The sequence below is a fragment of the Epinephelus moara genome, chromosome 7 (genome assembly GCF_006386435.1).
Source record: "Epinephelus moara isolate mb chromosome 7, YSFRI_EMoa_1.0, whole genome shotgun sequence".
Classification (NCBI taxonomy): domain Eukaryota; kingdom Metazoa; phylum Chordata; class Actinopteri; order Perciformes; family Serranidae; genus Epinephelus; species Epinephelus moara.
In genome coordinates this window covers 9,617,139-9,638,281 of record NC_065512.1, presented here as the reverse complement: position 1 = coordinate 9,638,281, position 21,143 = coordinate 9,617,139, and the positions used below count along the sequence as shown (strand labels likewise).

Below are 21,143 nucleotides of genomic sequence, written 5' to 3'. Positions count from 1 at the left end.
AGTGGACTAAACTTTGCACTTGAAGTATGCCCGTTCACTTACGTTTTAACAGGTCTGACGCTACGGCTGTATCTAGGCTAACGGCTAACATGCTAACTATTATTTCTATGTCACTAGTCACTTGAAACAAATTTAGGACGATAGGAGATGGGTTGAAATAAACCGAAATTTCCCTTTAAATACAGAGCCATTCCCAGGTCGTTCTGCTTTCAACTTATTAGCAAGAAACCCTAGCTCGATGAAACAGAGGAGCTGACTTCATATTTCACATTTCAACTTTATTCTTGAAATGCAAAAAAAATAAAAAATTCCTCCTCTGATTTTTTTTTCTTCTTGTAGCTGGCACTAATACTGAAATTTCAACTTTATTCTCCCCATTTTGACTTAATTTTTCAAAATGCAAAATAAATTTAAAAAACCCCTTCCTCCTCTTAATTTTGCCCCCTCATACCGGGCCCTAATACTCCTCCGTGATCATGTTCTGAATGCACAGAGATTCAGATAGATTATCTATCATTCATGCTTGGAAAAAAGCAAAGAAAAAGCATAATTTCCAAAAATGTTGAACTATTCCTTTGAAGATGTGGGAAAATAGGTTTGCTGTCCACATTATGAAACGTGTGTGTGTGTGTATTTGTACATGCTACACAGTGAGGACCAAAACAACGTATTTTAGCAACAGAGTGAGGACAATTTTGCAAAGTGAGGACATTTTGGCCGGTCCTAACTTTTTCAAAGGCCTGACTGAGGGTTAAGACTTGGTGTTAGGGTTCAGGTTAGAATTAGGTTTATGTTATGGGTTACAGTTAGGCATTTAGTTGTGATGTTAAGGTTACAGTTAGGGGTCAGGGAATGCATTATGTCAATAAAGGTCCTTACAAAGATAGAAGTACAAGAATGCATGTGTGTGTGTGCGTGTGCAGACGTACTGCTGCTGGGCAGTGTGACCATATTCGAGGGCTCTGATGGCGGGCCGATGCCCCAGCGGTTGGAGGCTCGCACTCTGAACTGATAGTGACCTCCGGGGATCAGAGTGTCGATTTGAACACACTCCTCTCTGCTGCTGGCCACCTGCTGCCATAGCAACGAGTCTGAGGGTGACAGAGGAGAAAAGGTTGAGTCTGTTTGCATGTTTCAAACGCAAAAATCCACCCGGTCCCCTCCACCACCACCACATACAGATACACACACACACACCTTCCTGTCTGTACTCCACAGTGTAGCTGCTAACAGCACAGTGAGCGGATGAAGCCGGAGGCGGCCAGTGGATCATCACCGCCGTGCTGCTGGCCTCCTGGGCCACTGGTCTCCCAGGGGCTGCTGGGATACCTGCATGAGATGAAAAAAAAAAAAACAGTCAGCTAAAACCACAGCAGCTGCTCTGTGAAGAAGGATTTGCTGTCGAACATCTCAAGGTCACAGAAGGTGTGAATCAAAACCTAAACCTTGCTGTACCATTACCATTACTAATGCTGACTGGGGCTGCCATTTTTATTGAGGTGAAATAAAATGAAATCCAGGTGTGTCACCTTGCACTTTAATGGAGGCAGAGGAGGAGGCAGAGCCGTGGTCATTAACGGCAACGCAGGTGTAGATGCCCGTGTCCTGAGGCATCAGATTACAGATCTTCAACAAGATGTCACCTGTATCCCTGGACAGGAAGAAGAGGAGGAGAAAGAGCATGAAGACAAGAATTAATGGGATGAATAAGAGGAGGGCGATGGGAGGAAAGCAGCACATATGCACACGTGCACTCATTGTTACCTGATGTCTATGGTGAAGCGGCTGTTGCTGGTCACTGGGTTCTGGTCGGGGCCCTTCAGGGTGACGGTGGGTTTGGGTCGTCCACACACTTTACAGCAGAGGACCACAGTCTCCCCGAACGCACACACCACGTCTGACAGAGGGTTGAGGAACTCTGGAGCCACTGCACACACAAACACATCCATTAATACTTAAATTTTAGAACTGCATCTGCCAACCGTACCACAGCACAGCAGGAAGTGTGCATCTACTGCTCCACTGAGCTAGCTAACATTAAAGCTCAGCCGAGGAAGAAGCCATTAATGTTTATATCTCGTGCTGTCACAAGCACAAACCTCTTGTCCATATGTAAATATACGCTTTCAGACATTGCTGCTATGTTTCTATCTATAGTATAATTCAAAGAAACAATATCCTGGTATTTTTTGCATACTTCATTTAACATACTATGTATCGGGACATACTAAATCTTTTTCTGGTGTACTATATAGTGTGGTAGTATTGGTATTGGAACACACAGCTAGTGTACGAGTTGATAAGATGACCTCGTGCGTTTCTTACCTTCTTGGATAAAGTTTGGGTTGAGGAGCTGAAAAGCAGATAAGGTCAAAGTTCAGTTTTCGACACATCATTAAAGTTAGGCTTTGAAAAACAAAGCAATGCCACATTTGTTATAAGCATTAAAAATGTATAGTTCTTGTCCTCACAAAGATGATCTGGTTTTCTGCAGTTTCCCATGTCTTTTAGACATTTTTACAAACAAAAGAATGTGTTGTAAGTCTTTTAACTGTGATAATACTAATAATAACAACAATTATACTACTACTACAATAAATACAGTGTGTGCGTACCTCCATGCCCGTTTTGGGGTCAAGGTCATCATCACAGTCGGACTCATCTGACGTGTGAACGTCCTGGTGGAGGATGAGGGAGGAAGAGTAGATAGATAGGAGAGAAGGGAGTGAGATATGGGGTTTAAAGGGGGGAGGGGTTAAGGGACAATCAAAAAGGACAGCAAGAGACAGGAAATTAGAAAGAAAGCAAGAGAAGAAAGTGGGAATAATGGGAAAATAAATGAGGAAAAAGTGGGGAAAATGGAGGGGTGAATCAAGTTTAAGGGGGAGGCAAAAGAGGAGAAATGGAGGAGGAGAAAAAGCAAATAAGGAAATTCATGACAGAGACAGATTAGAAATATTAGAGGAAATGAGAAAGGTGGAAAGAGGGAGGTGAGAAGGATGAAGAGAATGTTAAGAGTATGGGTTTTTATTTAAGAGAGGAAATAAGAAAAAACACTCCTTTCATGCTGGCTGCTGTGAAGGCTTTTATATGTCCTGGAAGGTAATCACAGGGTCTGAAGAAACGTCACGGCTCTGCACACAGATACTCACCTGAGAGCTTTGGTTTTGGATTTTTTTGGGTGGTTAGCTTTATCATTGTTTCCTCATCCTCTTTACTTTACTTATGAAAAATGGCATACCATTGCTGAGTGATGAAGACAGTGCAGAGGTGTTTTAAACCAGCGATTCCAGAAAGTCCCCAACACATATCTGGAAATGTCTCAAAGCTTTTCCAAAAAGAGATTTGTCCCTAAAATTATTCTAAGTAACAAAACAAAATAAAGTTTATGAAATAAAGTTCCATGAATATATTAAAGCTAAAAGAGGGTTGCTGTGTCTCAGCCTACTGTCAGATATGGTGTCTGGTGCTTGTCCATCCCATACAGCCCAGCTGACAGTAGAAAATGTTGCCATTGTACGTTTCTGCAAACCATGGATACGTTACCTCGCCGAACTCTTGTATATCCACACCACCATCCCACCAGCCCGCCTGACCATCATGGGGTCTAGAGCCTTCAGCCTCTGGATCTCCCTCCCATCGGACATTTTTAACATCAACTCTCTGTCCACTTTCACATCCCGTCTTAAAACTCATCTCTTTGATAGCCTTTTCAGTTTGACTCCCGTCTGTCTCGCCACACACATCCACTATTTACACACACTTTTATTCACTATAAACTTGTTTTGCTGATTATTTGTTGTTATGGTATAAGTTACTTTGGCTTGATGACTTCTTTTTTTTTTTTTTTTTTTTAAGTCATTCATCACTGCGTTTCCTGGTATTGTGCCACCAAAGTATTTCAAGCCAAAATGTGATCCTTTCCTAACTGTATCTGAGTGTTTTTTGTGCTTAAACCTAACCACACATTAACCACAGCGTTGTTGAAATGTAAAGTTTAAATGTATCCTCTACATAAAGTGCAACGTATCTGCGCTTTGCAGAAACATACAAAGACAACATTCATCCTGGCATTTGTGTTGTCCCACCTCAGCTTCACCAAAATTATTTTTTATTTGGATTAATTAAGTTACAAAGATGGTAGCAAAGAGGTGAATTAAAATTCTTGGCTTCAAGACGTAGAGGTTGATATCACAGACCCTACATAAGTTTGTCTTAAGGCCGTCCACACCAAGAATGATAACAATAAATTGTTCTGACCTAAGTGGATGGCGAAGTCCATGCCACAACTTTAACAACGACAGTGGTGAACAAGATTGTTGGGCTCATATTAAGAGTGATTTGATGAATGATAGAAACGCTACAACACACCCAAAATCAATTCCAGTTGAGTTTGGCGCCAGTGTTTACAGTGTGGATGCTCATGTCGTCAGTGTTAGTTAGCATTACAATAACTGTTCTTGGTGTGAAGGGCCCTTAGCTGTCCAGGATCTAAAGGTTTCTCTTGCACTCAGGATCCATACTTTAAGACGGATGCCTCTAAATGTCATATATTACCTGAGCCTGTCCCGGTCTTTGACGTTCACAGTAACACATAGTTCAGTAGATCTCAGCAGAGCTCACTAAATACTGTTCACTGTCATTCACGTAGAAACTCTCTCAGGCTAAACAGTTACTAAGCAGAAGTAATTCATGTTTTACATATGACCATAAAGGAAGTGATACAGATGAAGGTTTTTTTCACAAGTCGAACACTGTTGTACTGTAAATCACCCAAATCTGTAGCAGAGATCCTTCGTGTCATAAATTGCAGGTAAACTCAAGGTTGGGGTCTGCTGTTGAAACAGCCTCTATCATACAGTCTTTACATCATGTGACTATAAACATAAAGAGATTCACATCTATTCACTATGTTACAGTCATAAACACAACACACTTTTCTTGTTCAGCTCCATAATGTTAGTCACTACCACAGAAAACACTGGTTAGCACAGCAGAGTAAAAACAAAGTCAAACTTAAATCAAGTCAGTGGATTCTACCTCTATCCATGCAGGAGGAGGGAGAAATAAATCACAACACAAAAAGAAAAACAGACTTTATTTTCAAATCAGTGCATTTGAGGGCTTGGGGTAAAACAAAAGGATCCAAATAAAACTTGCAGTGTTCTTCTTTAGTGGTTCTCAACCTTATAGTAGTTTAAAATGTCACTGTTACCCATCTTTAAGTGGCCCCCGACTATCCTAAACCTCAGGGTGTGTTCACACCAGCATTTATAACATGAATAAATTGTTGTGGCGTTGTGATGGGTGGATTTGCTCAAAGGTTAGTAAATCAAGCTTTTGTCTATTTTTTTGTGAACTTAAACCCAAAACTTTACACTGTAGAAGAATCGCTACCTATCTTGATAGTGCTGGTCATCAAGCTAATGCAGGCTAGCTTGATGGTTACTGGTTAGCAATCAGGCTAGCTACGCAGGCCATTGTGAATGTTCACAGTGAGGTATTAATTCTGCCTGTTAGTTTGCTGCTCACAGCAGCTGGCTAACTAGCCCAACAAGTAGTCAGTTGTGCCTCATGTTTGCTGCAGGTTGAGAACCACCGCTGGAGTCAGACCGAGACACAGCAGCTATTGTGTGTGTTTGTAGGTCTGCACACACACACATGCCCGCTCACACACACACGGGTTAAGAAGTAAAATAAAAACCAAGTGGGGCAGGTGAGGGGTTTCGGCACACACATATGACATCACCAGCGTGCGCCGTCGGCCTGCTTTACTCACTTTGCCCTTCGCCCTGGTGGCGGGGGAGGCGAGCGGGGGAGGGGGCGTGGTTTCTTTGGGTTTACGGAGGAGGCCATTCTCCTGACCTCTGACCCCCACCGAGGTGACGTCCTTGGCTTCAGCGCGCTTCCTGGCACGCAGTGTGTTCCATGACAGTGACTTCCTGTACGGTACAGGAACGAGAAACATCACCAGCCAATCAGAGAGAAGCTCAGCGGGGTCCAGTTCAGTCTGGCTGCAGAGGCAACGAGACCGTCAGGTCAGGACTTTGTCAGAACCCTCTGTGGCTGTACGGAGGTATGGAAGTTTGTGTGATGTCATGTGTAATATGATGAACACCTAATTTCTATTCTGTCCTAATTCTCATCTTTGGATTTTCATTGTATTTCCACACACAAAGGGAATACGGACGAAGAAAAACACAGCTGACCTTTAAATCATTATGGTTTGGATCTATTCAAATGTCCAAGTAGGTCAGGCACAACATTAGTGCCATAAAATTGGACCAGTTAAATGAAATGCAACAAAATGTTTTTAAGCTTTACTTAAAAGATAAATATGATCCACAGGGACGGGAGATTTGAGTTAGATATTGGGAGAACCTCACTCTTTGACCAATGCATTCTGTAGCCGGAAGACTTGCTAAAGGTATCTATCACACTCAGCAAAGTGTTTGATGAGACATCTGGTTTCGATCAGTATAATAAAATGTTGTCGACATACACTGAAATCTTGTGGTCTACCCTTCCCACCAAAAGCCCCGATATTCAAGGGTCCTCCCTTATCTTCTGGGCAAGGGGTTCCAATACCAACGCAAATGAAAAGGACTCAGGGGGCATTGTTGAGGGACACCACTATCAACATGGATTTGGCTAAGCTGGCAGCTAATGGTGCTAACTTCATAAACAGCACAAACGCTGGCAACGGTGCTGACAGGGCTAACACTGTTAACCAGGGGAAACTGGAGGGTAGGTGCTATGCTTTTTCAACGCCACACACAGAGGTAACTTGACATAATTCCCTGCTCAAGAGGCTGGTACTCCTTTATATCTTTAGATAGCAAATTGTGGTGAGTGGCGAGCATCTGCCACCCTAGTTTTTGCAGTGTGTTTTGCTGTTGACACTAGTCAGCCACTTTTCTTGCATGTTGAATTGGTGTCAGAGACGGCGGAGCCCTTTGGTGAATGAAATCACTCTGATTGGCAGTTTAACTCAGTGCACCAAAAGAGAAATGGAGGTGAGGAAAGTAAACAAAAGGCTAAAGTCCAGAAGGAGGGAATTCGAAACAAACTTGTCATATTAAGCAAAATGATCCCTCTAGCCACTGAGCTCTTTCAATGGTCTGTAATGATTTGCTTATGTTTGCTAACGAATGTTAATGTAATTTGTTCTTTTAGCATCAGGTTATGTTTGTAATGTGCTAACCGGCTAACTTGAGTCTTGAATCTGTCCTATTGTTCTTCCCTTTTTGAATAAGGTATGGCTGTAGTCTTTGCAGTGTGTTCAAGTGCAACTTTTTGGCCGAGACACAACCGACATGAGGCTGAGCAACAGTCAGCCGTGTCACCACTAGTTCTGATGTCGGTATGGTGTCTGACCCTGAACTTACTGGTCTTTTTTTTCCCCCAGAAGCAGAAATGGGCTTTCATGAAAATAAGAACTAATGGTGCATTATATCACGTGTTAGAGTCAAAGTGGATCCAACGCTGGGGGAAAGCAAGTTGCAGAGAAATGCCTCCACTTCACTTAAACAGAGCTATCATGTATGATTTACTGAATCACATAACATGAATTTTCTGTGTCTCAATAGAAGCTGTTGCTCCTACTATCTCTGTCAGTGTGTCTGTCTGTGTTTGTGTGATGTGGCAGAGGGTCCTGACAGCGTCGCTGTTGCCTGAAGCTGCAGCCAGACTCTTCTGGTCCATTTAGAGACAGGAGAGGGAGGACAGAGTGACAGATGGACACTGGTCTGACTTTATTGAGACAGAAATAAAGTTAGACTGGAGGAGAGAGTGAACAGAGAGACATGAAAGAGACAGAAACAGACCGTACAGAGACAACACTGGAACCTGGTGACATTTTCATGAACCACAACTGCAGCACACTTGTGTAGACTCCTAAATAATATATGTTAATTCATCCATTCATTTACTCTTGTACATAAGCAGTGAAGAGAGTGGTGGTGAAAATTCCTTTCTGTCAGCTGGAGAGTGTTGGATAAAAAGAATCCTCCACAGTTCATAATAAATGCTTTTCCTAAGTGTCCTGTCTTATCTTATTAACCAATTCTTTGCCACTTTGCCAGGTCAGCAGATAAACTTGGAAGCAGTTTTTCAGCTTCATTGCTTTCACAATTTCTGTCAGTTCATAAACATTAAGAAGATTATAGCGGTTAACACGACCATCAAACCTGCATTTCTCACCATTTTAAAACTTTTAAATTCATATTTCAAGTGTGTACCTTCTGTGGAGTGTCAAACCGTCGAGGTTAGTAAAAACTGAAACAAAAAAAGGTAAAAAGAAATGTCACTACAGTAACAACAAATACATAAAGTTGAAATTAAACAAACAGGAAAAAGTTGCAGACAAAAAATTTATACCTGTAACTGAAAAACCTTCAGTGCTGGTACACTTTAAATTCTTAATAAATAAAACCCTGTGTTATCTGTTCACTTGAAGTCTAACTTCCTGAAGGGGCTCCTTTACAGTGATGGCATAACCTTATAAATATAACCATATAATTACTGAATCAGTGAGTGTGTGTCATCATCTTCCTTTAACCAAATCACCAGCATAATTGTTGGCATTGTACATTTATGCAAACCACAGATTAATTTGTACGTATTTTTTAGTGCATATGTAGAAACTTCAACAATGTTGGGGTTAATGTGTGGTTAGATTTAGGCACAAAAACCACTTGGTTATGGTTAGGCAAGGACCGTGTTTTGGCTTAAGATACCTGGTTTTGGTGGGATAATCCCCGCTGCAATGTCTCGGTAAAAAACAACCTCTTTTCGTGGCTCTGTTCCCACAGAATATGAGGCAATGTCTCAATAATAAAACACTTTCTGTGGCACTACAGAGCAGTGATGAGTTACTAAAAAACACCCACGTTTGTTGACTAAAAAGTAGGACCCGATAAGTATAAAACGTAAACATTGTCAATGATAATAAAGTCCCAATTTCTTCAAACGAGATGATAAAAAAGTCCCAATGTCATCAAACAGGACATCAGCAAAATAAACAAGTTTCAGCCATAACGTGATCAGGTTTTGGACCTTGTCCACTTTTGTTTTGGGATCGGCTGCAGACTGACTTGGCAGAGATGGCTGCCATCTTGTTTTTACATAGATTAGTGTATTGTGCTCTTACTACCACTAGATGGGACATAAAAGTATCCATGAATGAGGACAACAGTCACTTTAGAAACCTTAATATGATACGTATGAAACGCACAAATGTAACATACTCATGGTTTGCATAAAGGTACAATGCCAACATTTTCCTCTAGCGACTTGGCTGTTTCCTTCTAAGCACCTTCAACACCTTGAGTCCCTTCACTTCTAAATCTCTCTGACATTATGACAGTGCACACAGAAGCAGGCAGACCGCTCAGTTTAACGTTTGCTGTTGTAGTTTATTTACAAATATTAAAAACTACAATCACCTTCAGCCTAACGCAGAACAAAACAACTTCACCTTCACGTCGCTTTGCTAATCATGCTCAAGTCCAAAAGGTTTATTTTACATATTTAAAATACATTTAAAATCATTATTATTAGACTACCAACAGTACAATGCTGACCGTTGCCATTAAACGCAACATATTGCACAGCCTGACTTCATTCATATTTTTTTCTCATCTTAAATAGTGCAAAAGGGATTTTTTTTTTTTTTAAACAGGAATGTTCTAGAGCCTCAGTTGAAAAAAATTAACTTTGTACAGTGAACTGCCGACATAATAAACAAAATCAACATGAAGGAGGAAACAAAATCCAACTTTGTCCGTAAAATAAAATAATAATTAACAAGGCAGAAAAACAACAACAACAACAAGAGGAATAAACACAAATGTGTGTATAGATTGCCACAGACAACAAAATAAATCTTCTCCTCTGCGGAGAACGGGGCTGAGTCCACCTGAATGCCCCAGGTGAGTTTTGTTTTTCTTTCCAAAACAGTAAAAACAAAAAAAAAAATGTACAAAAAAAAAAAGAAAAAGCAGGGTGTTAGGAACTGAAATAAGAGTCCGGTTTTAGCTCCACATGTCAACGGGTTTCTTGCTCTGGTTTCCAGAGTCAGCTACAAGTTACAAGATTTTCTATCCAGTCTATTTCTGGGGGATAAATCCTCAGTACTCAATTACATGGAAAATTATCAGTGTGTGTGTGAGTGTGTGTTTAAGTTCGGTTACAAGCCTGAAATCCTTTTTCATGTAGTTGCCACAGAGCCAAGTGACAATGGCTCAGAAATAAAACTGTCACTGCAGCAGCTTGACGGACAGTAAGAGTACCTTTTACTCCCGAGGAGCAACAAGAGAATGTCGGGAGTTAAAATACAAAAACAAAAAATCTCCTTTGAGGTCCAAGAGTTCGTTCTTAAAGGGAGGAGGAGGAGGAAGGGAAGGATATGAGGGAGGGAGGAGTTAGGAGGTGAGGGCAGAGGCAGTGAGTAGTTAAGGACCGGGGAGCTGATTGAAAAGAACAAAAAAAAAAACGGCCAGACAGTTTGTCACCTCAAATCTCTCATCCAATCCGAGTGCGCGGTCTGAAGCCCAACCAGAAGTGCGTCTGTCTGCAGGTAAAGAAGTGCTGGGTGGGTGGGGGGCACTTACTTGATGTTGTTGGCGTCCGCCACCGCCGCCGAGAAGGAGGAAGTAGAAGAAGAGTCTTTTATGGACTTTGTGATCGGGCCCAAGATGTGTCCCGGCACCCAGCCCTCCGCGGCGGGCGACTGGCTGTTGGCTGGCCGGTAAACAAGGTACATGTTCTGCTGATTGGTGGCCAGGATTTGCACCGTCTCCCCCTGACTGACGCAGATCTCGTTCTCCTTGAGCGCCGAGTAGTCCTGAGAGACCAGCATGGTAGAGGAGACGCCGTTACAGCCGCCGTCACCATCCTGAGAAGGAGGAGAGGGAAGGATGGCGAAAAATAGAGAACAGAGGAGAAGACAAGAGGAGAAAAACACAAAGAGGGCGAGACCAAAGAAAAGATGGAAATGACAAACAAGGAGAGGATGAGGAGAATTGAGGACAAGGTTAAGGTGAGGCTATGTGAGCGGGATAACAGTTCTGCTGGCTGTGACGCCATTAAAGCCGATCCAAACCTGAGGAGGAACAGAGGAAGGTCAGGACCGAGGAGGAGGAGGAGGAAGAACAATATAAAATTAGAGTGTCAGGATTCAGTCCGGAATTTTTTGCCTCCACCCCAGTACAATGCTAAATGTAATTTGGACAGCTGAAAAACATCTTCAGCACCCAGTTTCTCGTGGGTCATGCGATGCTACTGCGGTGATGAGGTCATCATCGTCATCACGATATTATAAAATCAATTTAAATATGCACTTCTTTGGCTCTGATGCAGCCACTCTGTCTGCAGTCACCATTCTGTAGCCTCACTCAATGTCCCACCTGCAGTGCCACAGACCTTCAGTCAGGACCACTTTAGTCAAAGAAAACTTTATTTCCATTTGCAGTATTATATTTGGCGGTAGGCTCTGTTCTGGGGCCCCTCTGCCTTTCCTCGGGCCTACACAGAAAGCCGAAGGTGGAGAGAGTACACCTCCCTGCCCTTCCATGCGCCTACATGGAAAGCCTAAGGCAAGAACAGCAGCAGCAAAGACCCTCCAGGAACAGAACAGAGCTTCAATGACAAACAAATGACATTGATAAGTCAGACACAACAGGTTGTAAAGCGGCTTGCAGAGGAAGCAGCAACAGTAGGCAGGCCAGAGCAGTTTAAATAGGGCGCCTTGAATGAGATTCTCCAATTGGTTGCATAGAAAGGAATCATGTGATCTATCGGCTGACTCCCTTCCATCAATAAGCTGCTCCATCAGTTGATTGGGCTGCTTGAGATCAGCTGATGTAGCTGGGATGTGAGCTGAATATGACATTGTGTCTGCCTGAACTAACGCTATGCTCAATCTGTAGAAGTGAACGCCAAGCTGGATAATAACACTGCATAACTGCTTATTGTTCATGTTATCTGTGTTCTGTTTGGGTTTCAGATTGAGCAGTTTTGCTGCTGCCTTAGACTTTCCATGTAGGCACATGGAAGGGCAGAGGGGTGGGGGGTGCTCTCTGCCTCAGGCATTCCTTAAATGAGCACGGAAGGGCAGAGGGGTGTGCGCTCTCCATCACAGGCTTACTGTGAGGACCCAAGGAAAGGCAGAGAGGCCCCAGAACAGAGCCATTCCGCCAAATATACGACTGCAAATGGAAATAAAGTTTTCTTTCACTAAAGTGGTCCTGACTGAACTACAGAAAAAACAAAAAATACAAATAAATCATTACACATTGGGTACATTTTGAGATTCCTGCCTCTGCACCAATACAGTGGAACTGAATGGAATTTAAAAATTATATTTCAAGTCGAGGACCTTGGTTCCTGTTTTTTCTGGATAATCCACATACCTGGTTGATAACAATTTTCATCACCTCTGTATTTGGGGAAGTAAAAGGTTCAGCAGAACATAACTCAAAACCACAGCAAGTGGTATCAAACAATCTACACATTTATCACACTATATAGCCTGAAGAATGTCGTCTGCTGCTCTATTTTACTTGAGTGTTACTCTCACTCGTGACTACAGTAGTCCCTCCTGCTTTTGGGAACATTTCTCCCCTGACGAGGGTCAAGGTTCTTGGCAGGCTGTAAATCACGAGGTGAGCAGACCTGTCCCGCCTCCTGCAGACAGCTAAAGGTTTTCAGTCAAACTAGGCCACAAAGAGAACAGTGTGGTATGTGTATGTATATATATAAAGCCACACCGTATGCTGCTACACCTGCAGTAGCCCAGATTTTAACCTTGGCTTTTAGGGAACAGACTCACAAACAACATGAAGGGGAAAAAGTGTGCTTGATGTCCTAGTTCACCAGCTGTCTGCTGCAGTCTACGGTCTATGGTAAACAGCTACATCTAGACAATACAAGAGGAGCTGTGTGTCTTAAAGTAGACCCTGAAAAACTTGCCGTTAAATTATGAAACATCATTCTGACTTGTGAAAAATCTCAAATATACACGCGCGTCAAGGCCGTTTGAAGGAACTCACCCTGGAGTCGAAACACGTCGAACCGCCATTGGAGGTAGACACTTTCATCTGGGTCCTCCCTCTTTCCGTCTCCTTCTCGCCAAGCCCGACTGCAGAGGACGGACGGCTGTGTGACGACATGGTGGGCCGGTTCCCCGAGGACGAGCGGTTCCTGGTCAGTGAGGAGCTGCTGCCTGCTCCGCCCTTCTCCTTCTGGTACTCAATGGGAGACTGGAGAGCTTCAAACACACACAGATGCAACGTTTATATTCGTCTTGAGAGAATGAATGAAATGAGTTTTGGATAGTGTAAGAACATTTTAACGTTTCAGCCCATTCGATACGTGCTTTACGTTAAATGTATTTGTCTTTCTTGCGGGCAGCTGGTGTTTTCTTTTCAGTACAATATACTTACAGAAACTCAAAACAGGTCCCAGTTAACACCGCCTTTCTTGTAACCTCAAAGCTACATCATGATCATGTGGGATTCAGCTTCATTTGGAGAAAATTTTTCTTTAAACAGGAAATCTCAACATCTAAAAGGTCAGCTACTTATGCAAGTAACGACCATAGAAAATAAAAAACCCTTTTCACTGCATCCGTGTTTCATTTTGTTTTCATGTGATGATTGATTGCTCGATAATGTAGCTCTAAATATCTGATTTCAGGGGCCGTACAAAGCTTTATAGTACAAAGAGTTGCTCCTTGTGACGTAATTCTGAGAAAATTATCAGAACAGGTTTTCAAAGAATTTTCCCTGACAGTTAAAACTAGATCCTGGTAAAGATAAAAGTTATTCAAAGCATCTATTCAAAGCCCTTAAGAGAGCTCCTTGAAACAGTTAGAAGTAAGGAGGAGGACTTTTTCTCACCAGACAGGAAGTTGCTCTGAGCATCCAGGACGTCCTGGATGTGTCGGACCCAGACCTGCTTGATGTCGACGTTGGCAGCCTGCAGGGTGAAACGTTCCGACGAGCCTCGGCACGACAAGACGAACTTACAGGGATCGTTATCCGCGCTGTCCTCCAGACCGAGGTAGGATACCTGCACGGAAACATGGGCAAAGGCAAATACGTTTTAGTGATTATATTTTTACAGATGTCTTTGTGGAATCATAGATTTATTGGTTAACTGGGGAGCAAACTAAACAGTAGCAAAACTATATCAAAACGTTTGTTTACAAACTCTCACACAACTCATGCAGTATACCCAAAGTCTTATTTATCCAGTTGTATTCTCAGTACGTCTCAAACACACATACTTTGTTACAAAACCTTACTAGTGGAGTCTGGTTTTGAAGAAAGCACGGACAAGTTTCATATTCAGTTCAGTTTTAAATAGTAAGGTTTTAGCGGCACGACTAATTGTTATAAGAATGGTCATTTTGGGGGTCAAGTATTCCTTTAAATTACTCTTTGAAATGTGCATCCTAAATCTTATCCCTCAGAAAAAGAGCCCCGTCCTCTGTTTACCTTGATGCTCTTCTTGAACTGGTATCCCGGCGTGGACGATCCTTTCCTGAGCAGCTCGCTGAAGATGACGATCTGCTCAAAGAGGAAAACTCGTCGTTCTTTGGAGCGCGACAGGACGCCGGCGTCCTGCTCTGTCACAAAGAAGGTTTCCTGCTGCAGCAGTTTGCCCTGACAGGTCAGTTTACCCTGCAGAGAAGATTCATTAGCACAATAAACTCAATGCTCACCGGTCAGTTTTTCTTTGTTAATACCAGAGGGTTTACTGAAATGCAGAACAGGAAGTGAACGTACCTCGTATCCCTGCAGCCGACCTAAATTCATCATGTCATTACACAGTTTAGGGACCTGAGACATCAAATCCACGGCTTTCTGAAGGAACCAGACAGAGACGGAGCATTAACAGACGTACACCAACATAAATATGTAACAGCTTTAACACAAAACACTGAAGTTCTGGATTGAGGCCAGGCTGTAAATGCTGTGTTGTGTAAACTGTGATAATTCAGCACTTTAAATTTGTGTTTTTACCTCAATCTGTTCACAGTCCATGCCTGCCTTTGAGCTGTACTTCAGGAAGTCCTGAGGAGAAACACGACCACAACTTAAACACTGTATCCCGAATGTTGCACACAGGTTTCCCTTCAATTATTTCAAGTTAATTTCTGTGTTGTTGTTTTGTTTTTCACTTAACGGTCTCCTTCCAATTCTACGGAAAATGTGGAAAATGTTTCAGTTGCTGGTAAAACTTAAAGGAGTTATTTGTCTCTTAATATAATCTTGAGTGTTATATCGTAGGCAACTGGACGTTTCTTGAAGACGTTTCATCCAAGAGGCTTCTTCAGTTCAGAGGCCTCTTGGATGAGAGGTGAAACGTCTTCAAGAAACTCAAGTAAGTCCAGCTGCCTACGATATAGCACTTAAGATTACCATCACCTGGATGACTGAGAATCTTCACCAACATCTTAATAATGTATATGAATAAGGGAATCAGTGTGTATGCTACCTTCAGTAGCAGCTGGTATTTGGTGATTCTCTGGATTGGTTTGATGAGAAAGTCACTGATGCTCAACCTGGACTGGATGTCCTGCTGGATCCCCTGTGAGACAAACACCAACAACATATTTTACATCCATCTGTCTTAATCATATTTCTCTTTAAATATTTGGTCAGTAAAATATCCAATACACCAGCTAATATAACATGGCAGGCATTTAAAATCTTTCATTAATGCAATAAAAGAGCTGCAGTTACAATAATGTAATATAATTAGAGAGCTGGGAGTCTCAGAGGAGATTAGGTTGAGTTTCTGTTGTTTTCCAAAGACAAAAAAGAAGAGCAGAATTACTAACACATTAACACAAAGAGTCAAAACACCACTTACCTCAAAATACGTGTCATATTCTGCTACAATGTACTCTGACTTCGGCTTATTCTGACAGTAAACCACGTACATGTGGAGTCTTCTCTCCTGTAAAACACAGACACCCAGGTTAAATACACTGTAAAAGCACAAAAGTCAGAATCATCATAATTACGACACAGTGTTCCACTCACATGTTTGATGAAGAGCTCAGGGAGGTGTTCGTGGTCGTCCAGACATTTCTCCAGCTCTCCTACAAAGAAACTGAGAGACAGAAGTGGGATGTTATGAGTTAGTAAAATACGCCTCTCTGGGTCCAGGTCCAGCCTTTGGACACCAGCGCTGAACTTACTCTCTGTGCCAGTCGTAGATCTGGTGGATGTTCCCGAAGACGATTTTGTCTTTTCCTTTCATGTCATCAGGGATGCCCTTCTCCTCTATCTTCTTCATGAAGCCCTGCAAGGTCATAGAGGGTCAGCATGTTGAGGATGCTCTGCTCACTTCTCTTCAGTTAGTGAAGATAAATTAACACCAGAACGTTCAAGGGGTATTTTACATCTGGCTGAGACTGATGTGCAGAGATGTTACTGAGCACCCAGAGTGTCTGTCAGCCTTTTGGTATCAAAGTTACATTCGAAGGTTCTGCGCTTAACAACAGAGTGAAAGATGCTGAGTTTAAAGAACTGACCATAATAAAATGACACTACAGACATTTCATATGGTAAAATTAGACATAGGATCGCAGAATACAGAAAAGCACAGATGGGTGTCTCACCTCCACCACGATGCCCAGGTCTTTGACGTAGTCCTTCTCTGTCTGAATCAGCTCGTTCAGGACAAACCTGGGCAGAACAAAGAGCGTGCTGTAACATCAGCTGAGGAAATGTTATCACTGTCAAGCAGTAGAAGTACTAGTTGTTGAATTAGAATCAGCTGTAGCAGTGACAGTAGTGGCAGAAACTCACATCCGTCCTCTCATAGCTTTGGCCCTCTGCTCCAGTTCAGGGTTTCGTGGCTGGACGGGCGTGGTTTGCTCTGGTGGAGATAGAGAGGAGAAGCCAGGGTATGCTCCTGGTTCCAGAGTCTGAGGAGAGAAGAGAGGAGATCATTGTTTAGAGTCTTTTTTTTTCTCACAATTGTTTGTTATAGATTCAGAAAAGCAGCTACACTACCACAATGACACTATACATAAGTCTATTTCATTTATATAGACCAGAATCATAGATTTGCCTCAGGGCGTTTTGCAGTATAAACAACAACACACTTTATCTTTAGGGCGTTCAGTAAGCAAAAACCCAAGTGTAAAACAAAACACCAACATCAGAGTAATAAGTTTTTCTCCAGACAGCAGGGGGCAGCACCAGCTCGGTCTTTAGTAGCCACCAGGAACAGCCTTGGTGTTTCTCAAAGTCAAGGATCTTTCCAAGGTAGGAGTGTCTGCAGGTGTGCATCATTAACTCTCAGCAGACTGAGGGGGTTTCGGGGTACTGTGATAATTTAGGCACGCTCTAATGTTGTTGTACAATTTGAGTCATGTGACTTTAAGTTAGAATATATTTCTGGATCATATTTAAAAACAAATAAACAGGTAGGCTAAATGAAACTCATTAATTCTAAAGTGTTTATGTTTTATCTTAATCACAGTATTTTTTTTAAAATCTCAATATTCGGCAGTGGACACATTGGATAGTGTAAATTATGAGGTTTCTGTCAGTTTTTCATGTTTATATGATAAAAACACCTGGAGATATGAATCTAAATAAGTGACGTATTTATCTATATCCTTCCGAGCTCCGCTGGCGCAGCTTTCATTAAGGAGGCCCCACCTTCAATTCCAGCAAATCAAAGAATTGTGGGTACTTTATACCTGCTGAGGATACACCTACACACATGCATCCTTGAAAATTCTCTGAATGATGGACTCGGTCCCTGGTGGAATTTGAAGTATCCTTGACACTGGAACAATCCTTAAGTAGGATTTGATGACGTAGCATCCTCGAAATTCAGCCGTTTAAGGATCCTTCCTTGACATTGAGAAACACCCACTGTGCTTATTTTTGAAAACTCCCACTTTTTCAAATTACAAATCATTAAGGAGAAAAGTTCTACATCAGCACCGAATCTCATCGAGAGCGACTGATTGGTTCACCTGACTTTTTCAGACAAATCTGCTGAGATGGTGACAGATCCAATGACATCATTTCTTACAGTAGATCACAAACTTTTACTCAGGTGGTTCAGACACTGTGTTGGTGCATGAGATGCAATAGAAACTACTTCAGCTCTTATGAAAAATAATGTTTCTTTCTCCTACTGGTGGAGTCCAGCAGGGCTTTGTGCCAGGCCCGACATATATTATTACACATCCTAAACATATACTACTCTTTATGTGCTAATATAAACAGGTGCATTTATACCTTTGTATTGCTCTTTTGCTAAAACCCTGCATGTATGCATACATATGAACATAAAACACAATCAGGGCACTACGACTCCACAAACTGACTGTAAAAGGTAAATGTAGACACAAATACAACACAAAACACAAGTACAGAACACTGTACATGCAGGACTGTTGGCACTACACACATTCACTACTGTAATAATTTGGTGACATGAGCACAAACGATCCATACATGATGCGTCAGCTTCATGGAGACAGGTTTTGGCCATGATGCCTCACTCTGAAGAGGACTGATATGCACATCATGTTTTTGTTTGGTTTGTGCCCACGTTAAAAAACATCTATTGGTTATACGCACTTGTGTACGAAGCGAACATACACACAGTCACACACTCACCATCTTGGTTTTAACCAGTTTTTCTATGGCGCTAACCAGCTCTGCGGCGCTGGGCACCTCAGAGGACGACTGCAGAGACGTTAGCAAGGATGAAGACTGAGAGAGGAGGGGAGGACCAGAAGCAACAGCATGTTAGAGAGGTCGGAAGTGAGGGGGACAAGGCAGGAAGTGGAAGAAAGACAAAACGAAAAAGAAAGAGAGAATGTGAGAAAGACAAAACGAACAAACAAGAGAAAGAAAGAACAAACGAAATAAAGAACCATCAAAAGCAAGAAAAGAAGAAACAGATGAAAGAAAGAACCAGCATAAGAAAGAACAAAAGAATGGAAGAATGGACGAAAGAAGAGTTGCAGCATGACGATACAAGGAACAACCGGCAGTGAAAGAGAGAAGCTGTTAGTGAGCAGAGCACTGCAGCACATTAGAGCTCAGCTACACACTGAAGGAGCTACAACAAATTAAATGTTAAATGTCAAATCAAACAAAAAGAATTAAACAAAATGGTGAAACTGAGGTTCAACAGTAGGAAGCGTATAAAAGCAAAAGCTGCTGGAGGATTGACAGATGTTAGTGGACAGATAAATACATTTTTCAAACAGTTATCAGTCACATGTTCATCTATCTGGCGCTGAAGATCAGTTTCACTTTCTAAATGAGCAACATGAGGAGAAAGGCGGCGGTGAAGCCTTTGTCCTCTCACCTTGTCGTCCTGAGCTGAGGGGTCCTTGATGATCTCCATGGGCGGAGGCAGAGGGGTGTGGGCCTCCTCGTCCTGCTCCTCCTCACCGCCACTCTGCATCCCAGAGGGTGGCTTAGACAGGAGGTTACCATCCTTACTGATGAATCTCTGTGGGACACACAGACAGAATTCAGACACCATTAGAAAGCATTAGATATCAGCCTGTCAGAGTCTTGGTTAGGCTGCAGGATAAATGATTGATGCAGGCCTTTCACCAAATGACTTTTCAGTTGATTTTACTATCGTGTCAAAATAAAACATCTGAGTTTTACATAAGTTGGTTCAAGCTCCTGTGGTCTTGATTGTTTGGTATAAGATGGTGATAAAACTCTATCTCATCTCCACGTTGCGATAAAATCAAACATGGTTTGTTATCTTTAGTTTCAAGTCATGACTTATGCAACTACTGAAGTTCAATGACGTGGAAACTCAACGACCAATAGCAGTGCTCCCTCCAACACCAAACAGGAAGCAGCAAACCAGGTCGACAGTAAACATGGAGGGACTCTGGGGAGGAGCAAGATCATGAATAAGCCTCGGTTGTCTTTTACTGTGGAAAAGGAGGAGAAACTGGTGGAGTCGTGGAGCGAAGAAAAGTCAGTGTTGAACTCTGGGTGTATCTGATCTTAATTTTTGAAACCTCTCATTCTCACAGTGTCCTCCCACTAGAAGAGCGCAGATAACCAACGGAGGCTGGTAGCAAGTTGAGCCGACAAAATCAAAAATGTTAAGTTTGTACGCAGATACAGTTTAATTAAATTCAATTTAAATAGTTTTATTAGCAAAAGCATTTCAGAAAAAAAATAAAATTAAAAATTATAATTAATTTATATTATAATAAATATTATAAATAAAAATATAAATTCTAAAATAATGAATATAGATAATAATAAATAAAATATAAATAAAATTATATAAATGAATAAATAATAAAAAAAAATTAATAAAAATAAGTATGAGTAAAAATAAAAAGTAATCACATTTTACATGTTACATGCATTCATACATTTACATATCTAATATACAGGTGACGCGTCCAGCTCTATATTGTACTGCTGCAGTCCATTTTTGATTACTATACAATATAATACATGTAGTACACTGCTTTTTTTTTTTTTTTTTACAAATTAGTACATATTAGTCGTTAGTCCCTCATATTTAATCCACATATTTAGCTGCCAAATGAGCTGTTGTCACTTCACCCAGGCGCACTGCCAGTTTCTGTTGCAGGGTTAATATCAGGAAGTTTGGTGTTTTCATGGTTATTCCTCCAAAAATGACCATCTCTGATTGAGGAGAACTTTTCACAGTGGAGAAGGAAGTGCTTTTCTGTTTCTACCTCACCTGTTGAGCAGTGACTACAAAGACGCTCCTCTCTGGGCGGCCATGTCTGTCTTTGTCTCCCTGTCGCTACAGCTAGTTTTATCTTTATGGATGATACTGATGGCGAATCGACATATGACGCCTTTTCTCTTGTGTTTCTAGAGTAATGTGTTTTTTGCGGATGTGGAAGCGTAAAATTTTCCATCAGGAGCAGGCTGGGAAATCATCTCAAAAGGAAACTAGTTGTAGTGTTGCAGATAGTGAAACTGTAAAATCCCCAGTTGCAAAATCTTATAGTGTGTGACTCAAAACTCACACTGTCTTCAGATATGAGACGGTTAAGTCTTTTGAAAGTCTTTTAATAGTGTTCTGGTGTATGGTAGGCATTAGTCGGACATAATGGCACTTTAAACAGCTGA

General features: G+C 41.8%; 1 protein-coding gene across 3 annotated transcripts in view; it reads right to left on the bottom strand.

Moving 5' to 3' along the window:
• Nucleotides 1-21,143, bottom strand: part of kalrna (kalirin RhoGEF kinase a) — a 218,621-nt gene that overhangs the window by 9,268 nt on the left and 188,210 nt on the right. The window contains exons 43-63 of one of the 3 annotated variants that reach the window (XM_050048623.1): nt 19,363-19,509; nt 18,663-18,758; nt 16,827-16,945; nt 16,637-16,703; nt 16,214-16,317; nt 16,056-16,125; nt 15,883-15,969; nt 15,505-15,597; nt 15,030-15,080; nt 14,793-14,870; nt 14,502-14,687; nt 13,902-14,073; nt 13,053-13,270; nt 10,614-10,897; nt 5,780-5,942; nt 2,616-2,678; nt 2,326-2,353; nt 1,765-1,927; nt 1,530-1,651; nt 1,198-1,329; nt 930-1,091 (exon numbers count right to left, since the gene is read on the bottom strand). In XM_050048623.1, coding sequence (XP_049904580.1) covers nt 930-1,091; nt 1,198-1,329; nt 1,530-1,651; nt 1,765-1,927; nt 2,326-2,353; nt 2,616-2,678; nt 5,780-5,942; nt 10,614-10,897; nt 13,053-13,270; nt 13,902-14,073; nt 14,502-14,687; nt 14,793-14,870; nt 15,030-15,080; nt 15,505-15,597; nt 15,883-15,969; nt 16,056-16,125; nt 16,214-16,317; nt 16,637-16,703; nt 16,827-16,945; nt 18,663-18,758; nt 19,363-19,509 — 2,605 coding nt within the window. Of the gene's footprint in view, nt 1-929; nt 1,092-1,197; nt 1,330-1,529; nt 1,652-1,764; nt 1,928-2,325; nt 2,354-2,615; nt 2,679-5,779; nt 5,943-8,240; nt 8,278-10,613; nt 10,898-13,052; nt 13,271-13,901; nt 14,074-14,501; nt 14,688-14,792; nt 14,871-15,029; nt 15,081-15,504; nt 15,598-15,882; nt 15,970-16,055; nt 16,126-16,213; nt 16,318-16,636; nt 16,704-16,826; nt 16,946-18,662; nt 18,759-19,362; nt 19,510-21,143 lie in introns of those variants that run through there. The other 2 variants (XM_050048624.1, XM_050048625.1) reach the window with 2 other exon arrangements.